The sequence below is a fragment of the Oryx dammah genome, unplaced genomic scaffold (genome assembly GCF_014754425.2).
Source record: "Oryx dammah isolate SB20612 unplaced genomic scaffold, SCBI_Odam_1.1 HiC_scaffold_25, whole genome shotgun sequence".
In the NCBI taxonomy this organism is placed as follows: domain Eukaryota; kingdom Metazoa; phylum Chordata; class Mammalia; order Artiodactyla; family Bovidae; genus Oryx; species Oryx dammah.
Window position 1 is genome coordinate 94802685 of NW_024070209.1, and position 17150 is coordinate 94819834.

The 17150-nt window shown below is 37.7% G+C and overlaps 1 protein-coding gene across 1 annotated transcript in view; it reads right to left on the reverse strand.

Moving 5' to 3' along the window:
* Positions 1-17150, reverse strand: part of SCAI (suppressor of cancer cell invasion) — a 120466-nt gene that overhangs the window by 27822 nt on the left and 75494 nt on the right. Inside the window, exons 7-14 of the mRNA XM_040225113.1 lie at positions 14902-14998; positions 13656-13754; positions 13375-13527; positions 12366-12467; positions 11678-11779; positions 10299-10377; positions 8458-8557; positions 6387-6468 (exon numbers count right to left, since the gene is read on the reverse strand). Of these exons, the coding sequence (XP_040081047.1) occupies positions 6387-6468; positions 8458-8557; positions 10299-10377; positions 11678-11779; positions 12366-12467; positions 13375-13527; positions 13656-13754; positions 14902-14998 (814 nt within the window). The remainder of the gene's footprint in view (positions 1-6386; positions 6469-8457; positions 8558-10298; positions 10378-11677; positions 11780-12365; positions 12468-13374; positions 13528-13655; positions 13755-14901; positions 14999-17150) is intronic.

Consider the following 17150-nt stretch of genomic DNA (forward strand, 5'->3'; position numbering starts at 1 on the left):
GGGAGAAATATCAATAACCTCAGATATGCAGATGACACCACCCTTATGGCACAAAGTGAAGAGGAGCTAAAGAGCCTCTTGATGAAAGTGAAAGAGGAGAGCGAAAAAGTTGGCTTAAAGCTCAACATTCAGAAAACGAAGATCATGGCATCTGGTCCCATCACTTCATGGGAAATAGATGGGGAAACAGTGGAAACAGTGTCAGGCTTTATTTTTTTGGGCTCCAAAATCATTGCAGATGGTGACTGCAGCCATGAAATTAAAAGACGCTTACTCCTTGGAAGAAAAGTTATGACCAACCTAGATACTATATTCAAAAGCAGAGATATTACTTTGCCGACTAAGGTCTGTCTAGTCAAGGCTATGGTTTTTCCTGTGGTCACGTATGGATGTGAGAGTTGGACTGTGAAGAAGGCAGAGTGCCAGAGAATTGATGGTTTTGAACTGTGGTGTTGGAGAAGACTCTTGAGAGTCCCTTGGACTACAAGGAGATCCAACCAGTCCATTCTGAAGGAGATCAACCCTGGGATTTCTTTGGAAGGAATGATGCTAAAGCTGAAACTCCAGTACTTTGGCCACCTGATGAGAAGAGTTGACTCATTGGAAAAGACTCTGATGCTGGGAGGGATTGGGGGCAGGAGGAGAAGGGGACGACTGAGGATGAGATGGCTGGATGGCATCACGGACTCGATGGACTTGAGTCTGAGTGAACTCCAGGAGTTGGTGATGAACAGGGAGGCCTGGCGTGCTGCAATTCATGTGGTCGCAAAGAGTTGGCCACGACTGAGGTACTGAACTGACTGAACTGAACTGAAGGAGTCAGCTGTAGCTAGAAAAGAAGAACAAGAATGGGGCCCAGGGATACTCCAGTGATAGGTCAGAAAGATGAGGAAAAACTTGTAGAGGAGACTGAGAAAATAAGCTTGACACCAGGCCTTTAGGATTGATGCTGAAACTGAAGCTCCAATGCTTGGGCCACCTGATGCAAAGAGCCAACTCTTTGGAAAAGTTCCTGATGCTGGGAAAGATTGAAGGCAAGAGATGGGGGCAGCAGAGGATGAAATGGTTAGGTAACATCACTGACTCAATGAACCTGAGTTTGAGCAAATTCCAGGAGATGGTGAACAACAGGGAAGCCTGGTGCGCTGCAGTCCATAGAGTCGCAGAGTCAGACACAACTTAGCAACTGAAGAACAACAAGGCCTTCCGTGCCCTGAGGCAATTGAACCACTTGAACTTAGACTTTAAAGGCCTTACAGAGAAGGGGATAGAAGTCAGAGCTCAGGGTCTGTCTAAAATGAGGGTCTAACAGAAAACCAGCCCTGCTCACCTGGAATCCCAAAGGGCTATACCCTTACTGTATGTATGTATATGAAAGTCGCTTAGTCGTGCCTAACTCTTTTTGACCCCATGGACTATAAAGTCCACAGAATTCACTGTTAGGGTGAACAAAAACCAAATTTCACACTTTCCCTAACTGCCATGACCATGCCTCAGCAGATCACAAGGAAAATTTTCCTGGTGCTGAGCAGAACAGAGAAAGAGCAAGCAAAGGAACCAAACAGCCCTAAGGGTTTTAACTATAAGCCAGCCCTCTTGCATGTCTGCAGCCCAAATTCATACCACCTAGGTAACCCCAAACACAGAGTCCCCAAGCTGTGCCACCTGCAGATCCTCTCTGGATGAAGATATCATCATTCTAGGGCTCAGTGAATTTATCACAGAGGATTTTAAGGCTACAAGAATGATCTAATCAAAGATGATCAAGCATACTGGAATACAGAAACAGCAATGGACATCTTTGGGCAGCAAAAGCAGATTTCAGGTGTAAGAATTACCAGATGGATAATAAATAATATGATAAGTAGGCCTATTAAGTTTAAAGAAATAAAGAAGAAACTTGAAAACAGAAAACAGAGAACTATAAAAAGGGCAATGAATCACTTGAAAAAAGAACCAACTAAAACTTTCTGAAGTGAAAAATACCACAACTAATATAAAACTCAATAAATGAGTTTAATATCCACGTTAGTCACAGCTGAAAAAAAAGGAATTTGTGAACTGAAAGCTAAATTGAAAGAAATCTCCAAGTTTCAGCCAGAGAATGAAAAGATGGAAAATATAGAAGAGAGGTTTAGAGACGTGGATGACACAGTGAGAATGATGTATGTAAAATCAGAGGTCCAGAAAGAGATGAGAGAGGAGCCGGAGCATGGCCAAGGTCTGAAGAGACAATGGCTAAGAATTTTCCAGCAGTAATGAAAAACTCTAACCTACAAATTCAAGAAGTCCAGCAACTCCCAACAGGTTAAATATAAAAGAAACAAAACCTAGATAACCACACAACACAAATGAGGCGACGGTCATACACAACACAAATGAGGCGATGTGGTAGCAAGGAGGAAATGGAGTGAGTGTGGCTGACTGTCAGAAGAACTCGTGAGTAATTTTGTGTGTATGCCTTCATAGACCACAGCAACATACAGCTATCAGTCAAACACTTTAGGAAAAACAACTGCTGAGATAAATATGACTGTTTTGACAAATGTATAAGTCATGTTCACTGGCAGGCATCCAGCTCTGTCATAAATAATTAAATACTCAAAGGATTTTCTTCTTCCAAAGGGGGTCAAAAAAAGAGCAGAACTGAAAGAAATGTTGGCCAAAATGACAGATGTTGTTTTTTTTAACCCCACTAGTACTACATCACTACAGATGAGGCCTAGACCCTGATGGAAATTTGAGAGTCAACATGTGGGATACACTTGTTCTGTTAAGAGATCTTGGCATTTCAATCCATCTCCTCTGAAACGAGACTCAGACTAGCATGAAAAGCACCTCTCTTTCAAAATGTAGAAACAGCCTGAGCGCTGAAATGAGAAAGACTGCTGGAATCAATCAGGCGAGATATTTAAGCTCCATGGGCAGTTTTCTCAACTGTAAAATAAGGATAATGGTGCCTATCTTCAAATAATCATTCAACATACATTTATTAAGAATTTTTAAAGTATGAGGCACTGGGTATATAAAGATACATGTATAAGCAGATATTAATATAAACTCACACAGACTTCAAGGAGAACAGAGCATAATGCTAATAGATCTTTACATTCTGGGCAGAATGAGTCTGCTCCAGTGAGTATGACCAGACCAGGAAGAAAGACCTAAAGATACTGACACCCGAAATGACTCAACGAAAAGGCCCAGCTAGATCAGCGGTCTCCAACCTTTTTGGCACCAGGGACTGATTTTGTGGAAGACCAGGGGTGCAGGGATAGTTTGGGGATAATTCAAAAGCATTAAATTTATTGTGAAATTTATTTCTAATTTTAATGCTGCTGATGATCTGACAGGAGGTACTGGTCCATGGCTCCTGAGCTAGATTGTCACACTGAGCAGCTCACTGTGACAACCCTGCCTACAACCTCAGAGATTCCAACCATTTTGCTAGCTTCCATTCTTAAATCTGATCAGAAAAGCAAAAATTCTGAGTCTCTAAAATGAAATATGAAGGAAAAGCACTAGAAGCAAATCATAATGGAGGAGAGAGATACCATGCAGAGAGAATTTTTAAAATGATCCTTGACATTCTCAAAGGAAAGACAGCATATTTCAACCAGGATAAAAACCAATTATATATGTGCATGTATATATGTTTTACACATACCCGTCCATGTCTTCATGAAAGAAACATCCAGAAAACAAATGAAAAGCTCAATAAAAGGTTTAGAAGATAAAGGCAAAGGAATTTCCTAAAGAGCAAGACTGGAAGTTGGAAAATAACAGGCAAAAAAAATCCGAGGACTAGACCAGAAGGTCCAATACTTGAATGACAAAAATTCTCAAGAGAAGAAAACAGAGGGGAGGAAATCACTGAAAAAACTCAAGAAAATGGGCAGAATTTCCAGACTGAAAGGACTCACGAACTACATGCCAAGTATCATAGTTAAAAGGAAAGCCAGACCAGGGCACTCTGTTAAGTTGAAAACACTAGTGACAAAGAGAAAAGCCTATATGTTTCCAGGGACTGAACAAAGGTCAGATGAAAGATCCAGAATTAGAATGCTTTGTACTTCTTAAGAAACACTAGGGGAAAAAAAAGAAATACTAGAAATATTGAAGATAGAAAGCAATGCAACAATGCTTCCCAGATTCTGAAGGGAAATAACTTCTGACACCAAAACCATTATTCAGGTGTGAGGGTAAATCAAAGACATTTGCAGAAGTATGAGACTTTGATTGTTTTATCTCATATTCATCCTTTCCCAGAAGGCTAGATTTTGCTAGAGATGCTGCACCAAAATGAAAGAGTAAACCAAATGAGACAGTAATAGAGCATCCAAGAGGAAGATAGGGGATTCAGGAAACAGGGGATCCAATATAAAAGAGAGATAAAGAATTCCCAGAATAATAATAAGAGATTCTGGGATGAGAGCTGTATAGTATGTGTAGAGGGCACCGGTCCAGAGGCTCTGGGAGATAATTTGTCCCAGAGATAAAATGATGCATCTGAACAACAGGAAAGATTAGACGACTGGTGAGGAGCTTGGGGTTGAATTTGTGATAAGTTCGGGGGAAAAAAAAACAACAAGGAGCAAAGATAATATTATTTGCTACAGGCAAAGTAGAAAGTGGCACAGGAAAGAAAAACTTAACTGTGTGACTTAGCTATTAAAACCATTGTACAGGACTTTCCTGGCAGTCCGTCGGTTAAGACTCTGATTTGCCCACTGCATATGGGCTCCCCATTTCATTCCTAATGATCAGTTTGTTCTCGATAATTTAATTTTTTAGAGGAGTAATAGTGCATGTGCTATCAACACCAAACAAACACAAAAATCTTTCCATTATTCCACTGTTATCCTGAGGCTCAGGGTATAGAAATCTAGAATTAAATCATGATATATAATTCCAATTATGCGCAGTGGTGTTTTTTAACAATCAACATCCAATACTCATTCTACATCCAAACGACACTGGAAAGAACAGGTACATAACATGAATGACATTCTTGAGATTATAAAAGATGGTATCAAATAATGTCCAATTAAATTAAGTAGAAATTAAGAGACTGCTAAAATACTTGTAATGCACACTAAATCATAGTAAGCAATTCACTTGATCTGGTACATCAACATACTCTGTTACATCATTAAACAGAAGCAAATGACTCCTTTTCATTGACAAAGACACAGAACACTTTTTTGAACACTGTGAAGACACAAAATGCCTGGACTCCTCTGGCTTATATGTTTAATTGGGGTAGCGAATAAACCTTGTCCTTCAGCAACTTACCACTCTCTCAAAAAGATAAAAAAAATGACAACAGCACACACAGGATTTAAGAAAGTACACAGCTAAGTGTCCTAAAAATCAAAAGCTGTAATGTTAAACTGGACAAAATGGGTGGCAGAGAACATGCTGAACAACTTACAGTGGATTTGATGCTCCTGGAATTCAGACTTTAAAAAGTGAAACTAAGCATGAAAATTTGATGGAAACATATGCATTGGGCCGGCTTTCTTGGCTAGCAGACATTTCTACTGCTCTTCTGATATAAACCTATTAATGTTTGTGTCTCCATTTATTTATATGAACACCCACAAAAGAAATAACTTTAATTGGCTTATCAGTGTTTCCAGCATATTTCTGAGCATACTGACCACTAATGAAATATTCGAACTACATACAAAGGACTCCAAAAACTCTTGTTTTCATTTTCCTATAAAATACTATAGTTTGAATTATAACATCCAACTTTAAAGGGTCTTGCTGCTGCCATTCTTTACACAACCACTGAAAATCTGTTTCAATAGCAAAATACAAAACAAGGAATTTTCATATTTGGTCCCTGCTACTTATTTCAGCATCATTTAAGGGCATCATTTTTCACTTACTGTCACAAATTAAAAAAAAAAAAAATTAAGTGCATCTAAAACAATTTGTGTATATATTCAATGACTGTAACTACATAACATGGGATAGAAATTTCACTTAAACTATAGTAGCTCAGTGTGTAGAGGGGAAAAAGTATGAAAACTGGAAAAGAAAATTTGCCCATATACTTCCACCTCTATAAAAGAAAATATTCTGCGTTATATAACAAAAATAAACCTCCCACCAGAGATCTTGGAAATCTTGAATATTTTTTTCCTGCAGGAGGATTTATTATTTTCCACTGAGTGTCCATTCATGCGTTCTCTTCTTGTTTCTAGTCATAGCACCAGATCCTGACTAGCATGCACAACCTCAAAAGAAAAGAAAGACTAAATACAAACTGTGTAAAATTAAATAAAATAAAGCAAAATAAAAAGGCACACGTTCAGGTTGGTTACCTCGGGGTGGTGCCATAGCGTCTAATGTGCGATGGAGTGCGCAGAACTTACCTTGTAAGCAACACTGTTGGATGAATCCACAATGATGAACAGCGGCTTCCTTGTGAAGGGGTAGAGATCTCCAGGATGGAGGCTGGGAAAACAACAACGACGGTAACAATGAATGACTGTATAACTCTATCGGCTGAGCCTCAGAAATCTTATTCTTCAGTTTGGTCTACTCACATCTCTTTTTCATCACAGCACTGAGAGAAAAACAAAGGTTAATTAAGCAGAAGACCAAAAAAGTCTGTATTTATTGGGGTAGACAAGTGAGCAGTTTTATTTGAGGGAAAAAGAAAAAAAAAAACCAAGACATAATAATTATTCAAGAATATTCAAGCTAGGGACTTCCCTGGTGGTCCAGTGGTTAAGAATCTGCCTTCCCACGCAGAGGACGTGGCTTTGACTCCTGGTCAAAGAACTAAGATCCCACGTGCCACAGGTCAGCTAAGCTCTTGTGCTACAGCTGCTGAGCCTGTCCACTAGAGCCAACGAGCCATGACCAGGGAGATGCCTGCGTCTCACAATGAACACTTCTGCATGCTGCAAGAAGACCTGGCACGGCCAAATGAGTAATAAATAAATGTTTTTAGAAGAGAATATGCAAGCTAAAGAGAAGTCTATATATTTACAGATGGATTAAACACACATGAAAATCTCAGAGGGCAGCATTTAGGGACTTATCTAGTATTTTAAAAGGTTCCTCCTAAGAACAGGTGAAAGTGAAATTGAAGTCTCTCAGTCGTGTCCTACTCTTTCAGATCCCATGGATGTAGCCTATCAGGCTCCTCAGTCCATGGAATTTTCCAGGCAAGAGTACTGGAGTGGGTTGCCATTTAACACAATCAGATTTCTATTTCAATGAGTCTTTCAAAATCCATATCCAATTTAAATATTTTCAATGTTTTAAACCACAGGTCCCCAAACTCTGGGATCTAATGCCTAATGATTTGAGTTGGAGCTGATATAATAATAATAGAAATAAAGTGCACAATGCATGTAATACGCCTGAATCATCCAAAACCCATCTCCTCCACCCCACGCCATGGAAAAATTGTCTTCCACAAAACCTGTCCCTAGTGCCAAAAAGGTTTGGGACGGCTATTTTAAGCTATATCTCAATTTTGCAGATGGTAAGTGAGGGTTCCCCTCTTATTATTGCCTACATTTCCTCTGAACATTTGCATCGGAATCAGCTGGGGTGCTTGTTATAGATACAGATTCACTGGTCCATGGAAGAACTACTGGACCCAAAGTCCAGTAACATGCATTTGAGGATCACTTCTTAAGATCACAATATTGGTGTGCATGCTCTTTCCCAGGGTTAGTGGACAATGCATGTATGTGAATAAATATTAATGTAAATATACAAAATGATGTGTCAATGAGCAGTATCATCAAACCCCAAGATATCTCAAATACAGGTTTTTCTAATATATATCACTTACAAGTAAGGTCAACTATAGCACCAACACATGGCTTGGGGAATCTTTCACTATTACATGTATAATAATTGAAACATTTCCCTCTCTGCCCTTCCTTAGCCACTCTTTAATTTGAAGAGCTATGTTTTTATGTAAAGTGTTATTAGAAATGCAGTTTCAAGCAAGGTAATTTCCTCTATAATAAAATTGCTATCTCTCAGCTAGAGAAATCCTAGAGCTACTAACAGCCCAAGCAGTGAATGTGTTGAGCAAACTTTCATGGATGAAATTTACCTGAAATCATACAGCTAACTTCAGTTTTGTTGTATTATATCAACAGAACCTTGTATTAAAATGTTTATGTTGATATTAACATGCATCATGTCCTGAGTTATCTTCCTCCAACTTGAATGAACAGATCTCCAGTGACATAATGGTGCCTGACATATAACAGATACTCAATAAAAATTTTTAAGTATAAGCCAACAATTTTAAACATCTAAGGTAGTCAGAGCCTGAAATATTGCTGGAATCCAGGTAAGTGTTATGAACAGTTGTCTGAGGGGACATTTCTAGTACTAGAAAACAGTCCCCACTTCACTTAACATAAGATATAACTTTAATTTTTATAATAGGAAAGACACCAGAATACGTACCAATGCATTTCCTTGTGGGACTGATTTCGTTTGTGGATGGCATCTCCATTTATAATATCTCGGTTACTATTAGTAAGTACCCCTCCAAAATCATAAGGACCTATAAAAACAGAAGGGAAGAATCCTAGACTTCAGTTGAAGAGTAACACTAATATGATGTTCAAATACAAAGGTACTGGGTGAATCGCTCACTGATACAAGTGGAAGATAATTTAAAAATTTTTTTATTAATTTAAAATTGAACACTTCAGTTTAACACAGAATTTAAATATTTCAGCATGTTGCCTGTTTCAGCATTTTAAAAGATCATTGTCATTAGTTCTTCAGATAATAATGAGAAACAAAACAAAAATCTACTGTATTCCATTATTCTGGGTTAAAACAAAAAAAGGGGGGATGGAGATCTTGGATGTTCAAAATGATCTTTTCATTTCAAGCAAAATTAAAACTCAAGTTCAACAAATAAAATTACTTAGATAAAAGAGTTGCAGAATGAAGTCCTAATGATTTTTTAAAATATAATTTTAGGGCTTCCCTGGTGGCTCAGACAGTAAAGACTGCCTGCTATGTGGGAGACCAAGGTTCAGTGATTTCTTAATTTTAAGTGAGTCACTAATTGTAAAAAATGTAGTGACTTGAAATAAGACTTGAAAATTCTTATTGACAAAAACTTCATGTAAGAAAAGAACTATCAAATATCAGTGTAGGGAAAAATACATTATCATTACTATTTTATCAACCACTGTAATTCCAGTTCGGGAATTAGCCTTTTCCCACTGGGGCTATCAGTTAGTTAAACTCTTGTGTAAATGGAACAGCAACTATGAGATGTGAGAAATAATCTCTCTCAAAGGCCCATTCAGTTAGTACCTACTGTACTTTGAAAAAAAGTAAAACAAGAGATATGAACATGTTAGGTGGGGGTGCAGAATATTTAATACCATGTTATAAGACATGGAAATAATTATTTACAAATAAAATCACTAACTTTATTACCAAAAAATTAGTTAATGATTTTGCAACACTTTTAATATTAATGTTATGCTTTATCCCTTAAAAAACTACTGCAGTGAAAAGATTGAGATTTATTTTGTTTTGTTTTCATTTTAACACTTTAAGAGGATCTGTAGGTCATGCAAGGAAGATGGCAGGGACATGCATTGTATAAAGGAATGCAAATTTCAACAAACAAATGAGGAGGAAAATGCTAAGGATGTTAAGAAAAAAATTTCTGTCCAGATAAAGATTTAACTGCCTTGTTTACTTCCAATTTACTCATCAATTTTGACCAATTTCATATATTCTAAACTCATATGTTCTGGACCATTTCATGGTTTTATTCTGAAATAGCATCCCAAATTTCTACAGATTGAATTGGTAAGACCAAAGAAAGGACACAAAACAAAATCATGTCAAGGACTTGAACTTTCACAGGTACAAAAGTGCACTGATTTCTACAAGACTGTCAGCCACAGTGAAGCCTCTGACCAGATTCTCTAACGCAGAAAAGGCTCAGAAAAATTCAGTGATGTGAAGCAGTAATTGGCTAGTCCCTGTATAATATATATATATATATATATATGTTTGCTTTTAGCAAATTTGTTAGTAATGTATGTATGCAGCATGTGAATTTACTGATAATTTTTTTAACTTCCATGAATAAGACTTCAGCAAATAAAACAGGTATCTACAAGACTGCCAATTCAGCAAATAGACCAAGTTTCAAATTTAGGAGCCTCTCTAGAAAGCGTGAGACGGTTTGTGGGCTATGGGCCATCGCCTTGTAGAAAATAAAGAGAATTCAAGCCCTGCTCACAACAGGGAGCATTCCTTTATTGTACCTTCACTATCAGAACGACCTGTGGGGAAAACGCCAGTGGCTGACAGGTAAATCAGAAGCACGCTATTGGCAGGCAGCTCCTGAAATGAAAGAAAATCACACATACAAAACGACAAACAGAAAACAACAGTTTCATTGAAAGTTCGTGACATTTTACAGTTGTGAGGAGGGCTTCCCTGGAGGCTCACAGGTCAAGAATCCACCTGTCAATGCAAGAGACACAGGTTCGATCCCTGGTTTGGGAAGATTCCATGTGCAACTAAGCCTACGGGCTTAGTAAACCATTCAATCGGTAGTAGTGACGGGTGGTGTGTACAAAGGGCAGGGACTTAACGCAAGCTTATGACCCGCACTTACTGGGAATTCCTCGTTCATGGGGAATAACTGCAATCGCTGATCCCCATCACTAATGGGGTTCAATGGGTACCCACGCCTGCCAGCACAGGGTAGGCACATGCTGAGCCAGTCAGTGTAGTGCGTGTGCAGCCCCGTACATCTAAGGGCGTCACAGACCTGTTATTGATCAATCTCGGGTGGCTGAATGCCACTTGTCCCTCTAACCACAATTACTGGGCCTGTGCCCTCTAGAGCCTGTGCTCCGCAAGAAGAAAGGTCACAGCAGTGAGAAGCCCAAACACCACAACTAGACAGTAGCCCCTGCTCACTGCAAGTAGAGAAAAGTCCATGCAACAACAAAGACATAGCAGAGCCAAAAATAAACACATAATCAAGTTGTGGGGAAAACAAGGACCTAATTTAACATACTATGGTCTTCTTCAAGAGAAAAATCATTCTTGTTACTTCCAACTTGCAATTGTCTACACAGCAGAGATTCATTATTAATCTATAATTACGGCCCAAAGTTTTGAAGGTATTCTCTGCTTCAAAAACATCATTTAAAGAACGTTCTATGAAAACTTAAATCGGAGACATAAAGATCCCGACTACAGGTCTAAAAGACAAGCTTCCATCTGTGCCTTTCTCTATACAAACTGAGCGGAATCCCCTATTCCGTGGTTCTTTCAGATGACCACAATGTTTCCCAGAGTAGCCTGAATTTGGAACACATCTATAACAGTCTGCTCCTGCTTTTCAGTTCTGCATTGACTGTTAGGCCTAAAGCAGCTGAGTAAGAAAAATCCAGATGAAGTAGAATGATAATTAATCAATATTCTCATTAATTAATGGTAGGGATCATTCCTAATGTCATATGCAATTTCTACTCCAAAAATAGCTATGATTAGGATATTCTAAAGGTAGCTTTCATTTTCATATTTCTCCTAAATTCTTGACTCAAATATTCGAGAGAAGAGTGACTCTCAGATTCCATTTAAGCCATATCTTTCCCTTACATAGTAAGAAGTACTGGATGATATATACCTTAAAAGATGCTGCTAAGAAAGTGTATAGTTGGCTGAAGGTTGGTTTGTAGAGCAGATACTTGTGGGGGTTTTCTCGCCTGGTAGGCTTGTCAGCTGATTCCTATATTTACACACAGAAAACAATGCAAACACAGTTGGTCTTCTGCATCCGTAGGTTCCGCATCCATGGATTCACCCCACCACAGATCAAAAATATTTGAAAAATATTTTCCAGGAAGTTCCAAAAATCAAAACTTGAATTTGCTGTGCACCAGCAACTATATACATAACATTTACATTGTATTTACAGCTATTTACATATAATTTACATTCTGTTAGATGTTATAAGTAATTTAGAGATGATTCAATGTACATGAGAGGATGTGTATAGGTTATATGTAAACATTATGCGAAAACTTTATATGAGGGACTTGAACATCTGAAAGTTTTGGTATCCAGAGGGTTCCTAGAACCAATGCCTCGTGGATACAGAGGAATGACTATATAAAACGCACTTGATGCGTAGATTATCAATGTCTATTTTTACCCTCCTCTTTATCAAAAATCTTTTTTAAAACTGTCATTATGCTGATCTTTCTCTCCTGTGTCTCATCAGAGTTCTTTATTCACACTTGTGGCATTTGCTGAATAATAGCATTCCATGAGGAGCAGAAGCAGCAAACTGCAAATGTAGGGAGAAAAATCACCTGCATTCCTGGTTTATTCATCTGGGAAGCTAAATTCATTGGCTCCCTTTCCAGGGCTTGTAACATCCGGAACATGTCAACAGTTAGTTCACTGAACTTAACCTGCAAGGAAAACAAGTCTGACCGTTAATGTAGTACACAGACCTTAAAGTGTTTAATCATACTGTTACTTTTGACTTTTATATGTACCTGATGACACTGGATATTTTATTCTCCAGCATTTTATTATGAAAAAATTTAAAAGACAGGAAGTTGAAAAAATTTATACAGTGACACCCAAATGCTCAATAGCCAGATTCTATAATGTTAACATTTCTTTATATTTGCTTTGTAACATCTTGCCCTATCTATTAATCCATCAATTTCCAGTTTTTTTTTTTTTTTTTGGCACACCACACTGCATGAGGGATCTTTCCCAACCAGGTATTGAAGTGGAAATGCAGATCTTAACCACTTGGACCACCAGGGAAGTCCCTCCACAGGCAGATTTTTTTTTTTTCTTTTAAAAAGCAGTCATGTAAACACAGAGACCTGTATTATATCCCATAAAACATTCTGGCTGTTGGCAAAACAACGAGGCTGAAGTATGACCATGGCCCATTTTAAAATCACTTTATTACATTTTAGCACTACATAATGTTTAAGTCTGTATCCTGGGAATCCCCTGGCAGTCCAGTGTTTAGGACTCAGCACTCTCATAGCCAAGGCCCTGATTTCAATCACTAGTTGGAGAACTAAGATTCTCACAAGCCACATGGCATGGCAAAAAAACAAAAATATACAAACAAAAAAAATTGTATCCTTTTTCATATTAAATAGTACTTATACAGAACTTCATGTAGGCAAGGTTTTAATTTTGGCAGGGTTTGAGCAGTCTTGTGGGATTAAGATCTCCAACCAGGGATTGAATGGATGTTAGGATATTTACAAGGAAATCATAATTCTGTAACAATCAAAAGTGCTATTTTTTAAGGTGAATTTTAAGCATAATTCCTTCACAATTCTTTACCTGGTTATTACAATTACCAATAATGAGTGCATCAGCCAGAGACAACTGTCCCACAATCATGCCTTGTTCCAGCAATGGGGCTCCCGTTTCAGCAAGGCGATTAGATGTGATAACAATGGTATTATCATCATTTAATACCATTACAGGGTCCGCCTGGAGAGTAAGCAATACTGTAAGTAGTTTATGGCCAAGACAAAACATCACTGTAAGAAATTATTCAATGTACACCACATATGCATTTACTTATAAAATTCTGACAACCCTTCTTGTCAAGAACTGACCTCAATGAAAGCTGCTACTTCTTGAAGTACCAGGTTCCATTCCACTTGATCTTCAGTATTAAAGCGGTGAGTATAATCTTCAATTTCATCTGACAGTTCCTGATTTCACAGTATCACAAAGGAAAAATGGTTATAGGAAAAAAACATAAAATAGATGGCTATATTGTACTATAATCCTGATGGAAACTGTTATAGTTAAGAAGTTTGATTATTATCAATATACAGTACCAATTACAACCAAAACAAAGAATGAAAATTACATGAACGTGCTTCAAAATCAAAAATTCCAAAATGATACACATCAATAAGATCTTCATAGAGACCTAGTTACGCACACTGCTCAGTGCTAATCAGCAATGACTTTATTAAAAGGAAACTCTTAAAGGTAAACCCCCTAATTTTTAACATTAAAAAAATGAACATAAATCCTTTGGGTTCATATTATACTGTTTCTTTTGGAAACAGTCCTATTAGTAACTGGGGATAGAGGAAGAAAGTTTGTCAAAACTAGCATGTTATACTGAATCACTTTGCTAGATACCTGAAGCTAACACAATACGGTAAATTAACTATACTTCGTTAAAAAAAAAAAAACAAAACACTAGCATGTTATACTGAATCCCTCTGCTTTACACCTGAAAATAAGACAATACTGTAAATCAACTGCACTTCAGTTAAAAAAAAATACTAGCATGTTATACTTAAGCACCAAAAAAATCAAGACGTATTGCCATTGAAATCACTAACTGAATCGAGTGTAACCAGAACGTAGCAAGGAATAATTACAGATATTAAGTGAATCTAGAATGTAGTTAACTCTGATTACCTGAATTAATGAAGGACAGAATGAAGAAGACATACTAAAAGAAGGAATAACCAAAACTCATTCATACAACACCTTTATAAAACATTCTGTACTTGTTCTTAACCTAATTTTTCAATTATTTTACCTTAAACTAAATATTTTAACTTTTGTTTGCATTTGCCAACCATTCATTAATGAGTGATGAAATGTAAAATGAGCTGAGGGTACAAAAGCAAGAAATTAATACAATTATCTCTGGTAACTATGTTTGAAACATGAAGAGAGCTGCAAAAATTTTTTATCATTACCCTTGTCAGAAGTTACCATGCTCTGAAAGTTGTAATGATTTAATTATCAAAATTATTTTAACCTTATCTATTTTAAAAAACAAAATTACCAACAAATAATTAGAAATCAGGATTTTAATTAAAATACATTTACCTTTACCAGATCCTTCACAACATCCATTTTGTTGAGAAGAAGACAAACTACTATAAATCTTGCATAGTATCGTAGCTTCTTAACTACCAACTCAGGTCTATGGTAGATAAATGGAAAATTATTCATTAGATTAAAAACAAAATTATGTGACTTGATTTTTCTAACTTTCTGATAGCTTTTAAACTCTTTTGATCCTATTTTGCACAGTTATAAACACTGTTTCATATAATCTATAGTTTTTTAATACATTTTTTACTCAATGATTCATTACATTGTTCATTCATACATTAATTTATTCAACAACTATCTACTGAAACTTAGATGCACCAGGTACTATGCTAAATAGTATATTTAAATTATTAGAAAAAGAAACTATAGACATAGTCCCTTCCTCACAGATCTTACAGACAGAAATGTATGTAAAATATAGAGGAGACAGATAAATACTTAAAACAGTGGAATAAATATCACAATGATAGAGTTGCAGTGAAAAGGAAAAGAAGAGGAACGCGTTTTTCTTTTCTTTCCTGAGAACAAAGAAGAAAGAGAAGAGGGAGCAGGCCTGGTCACACCTAGTTTTTATTTTAACCATTCCTAATCAGCATCCTGTAATTAAATTTGCTTTTCTGCCCCAGATTCTTCACGGGCCGGAGGGACAACACAGTTCTGGAGGCAGAAGCCTACTGTGTTCTCCCCTAGGCTGGCTGAGGACTTTAAGCCACCTTTCTATTTCCTCCAAACTCTGTCTCCGTATTTTTTAAATTCGGCTTCAGAGGGCAGAGAAAGTCAAGATTTTGTCAATAGGAGAAACAAAACATGCTATTTGAGCCCAAAGGACTGGATCTTGGTGAGAGAATGCTTCCCAGAGAGAGTAACGTTTATATTAAGACTATAAAGAGGAAGACGAGAAGACAGGAGGGAGGAAAGTACGAGGTCATCCACTCAATACACTTGAGAGGCGATCCTATCAAGCCTGAAAACCTGAATGACGGCCCCCAGCCTTCTGCCTGCTGCAGAGGAAGAAGTCCTCTGTGAATCTCACTGGGAAGGGTCCACGTCAAGTCCTCCTCATAGGCATCAAGAGTGGGATGAGGCCAGGTTTTCAAGCTCAGATCCACATTTTCCACTATCAAACAAAACTCCAGTACTGTCACCACCAGAGGGGCCATCAAGATTCTCTCTGACAAAGTCCTTCTGGCATGCCAGAATTGCAGCCTTGTCCAACCTGCTAGGACCACTAATTGTAAGATGCTGACTCTTGATACATCTGCCTGAGAAATTATTTTTCGAGATGGCTGACTGCAACGTCTCCCTCCAGCCTCTGTGCGCTCAGAAACTTCACCTTCTCCGTATCTTAACTCTAACCAGGTTCAGCCTTCGTCCTTCATAAACATTGGGGCTTACAGCTCGGACAAGTGATTACGTGCAAATGTCTCCTCCACTCAACAGGACAGGCCATGGAACAGAGATATTCTGAGAGCTGTTTGTATTTGGTGACAGGCAGTCACTTTGGTGATCGTTGGAACGTAGCACTCCTCCTGGCTTTGACATATTCCTTCGGTACTGAGACAATGCAGGCAGAATTTGACTTCTGGAGGAGAGATGCCTCTTAAAGCAACTGTGAAATTGTGGAATACTTTCTTACTTTGTTTTAATCTACCAGCTGTTGGTTTTAGCAGCTGTCACCAACTGCTACCTTGATGGCCCCCTAGCCCTGTGTGAACTAAGAAACAACCAATTTTACCAACTGAACAAACTCCTTCCTAAGGTACAGGGAACAAAACCAAGATTTTATATACTGAAGCGTCCTTTGATTCTAAGTTAGTTTGATACTAAGCCTAAGAGATTTCATCGTCCTGGTTCCAGGTGATTCTAGCTCTGTTCATCTGCCCCCGTCTAGGAGGCAGCACAGAGAAACAAGTCACATGGGCTAGTTTGCTCTTAGGACAGAAAGTGATTTTATTAAGTCAAACTATTGGGTTTTAAGCCAAGGGACCTAAGACCAATTTCCCTTGTGTCAAATTAGAAAATGCATAAAAGTGAATTATACAAGGTATTTTACTATTGCTTAAAATAGTTCTTTGCTTATATGTATTTTTCACTCAATAAAGTGTTACATACCCCTTCTGTATTTTTGAGAGATAATTTACCTCACCCAGAATTCAGAGAAATTATACAACATGAATGCAAAAAAAAAGGGAGTTGGAAGAAATATATCTGTAGTGAAAATACGTGAAGCAAGCTGTAAG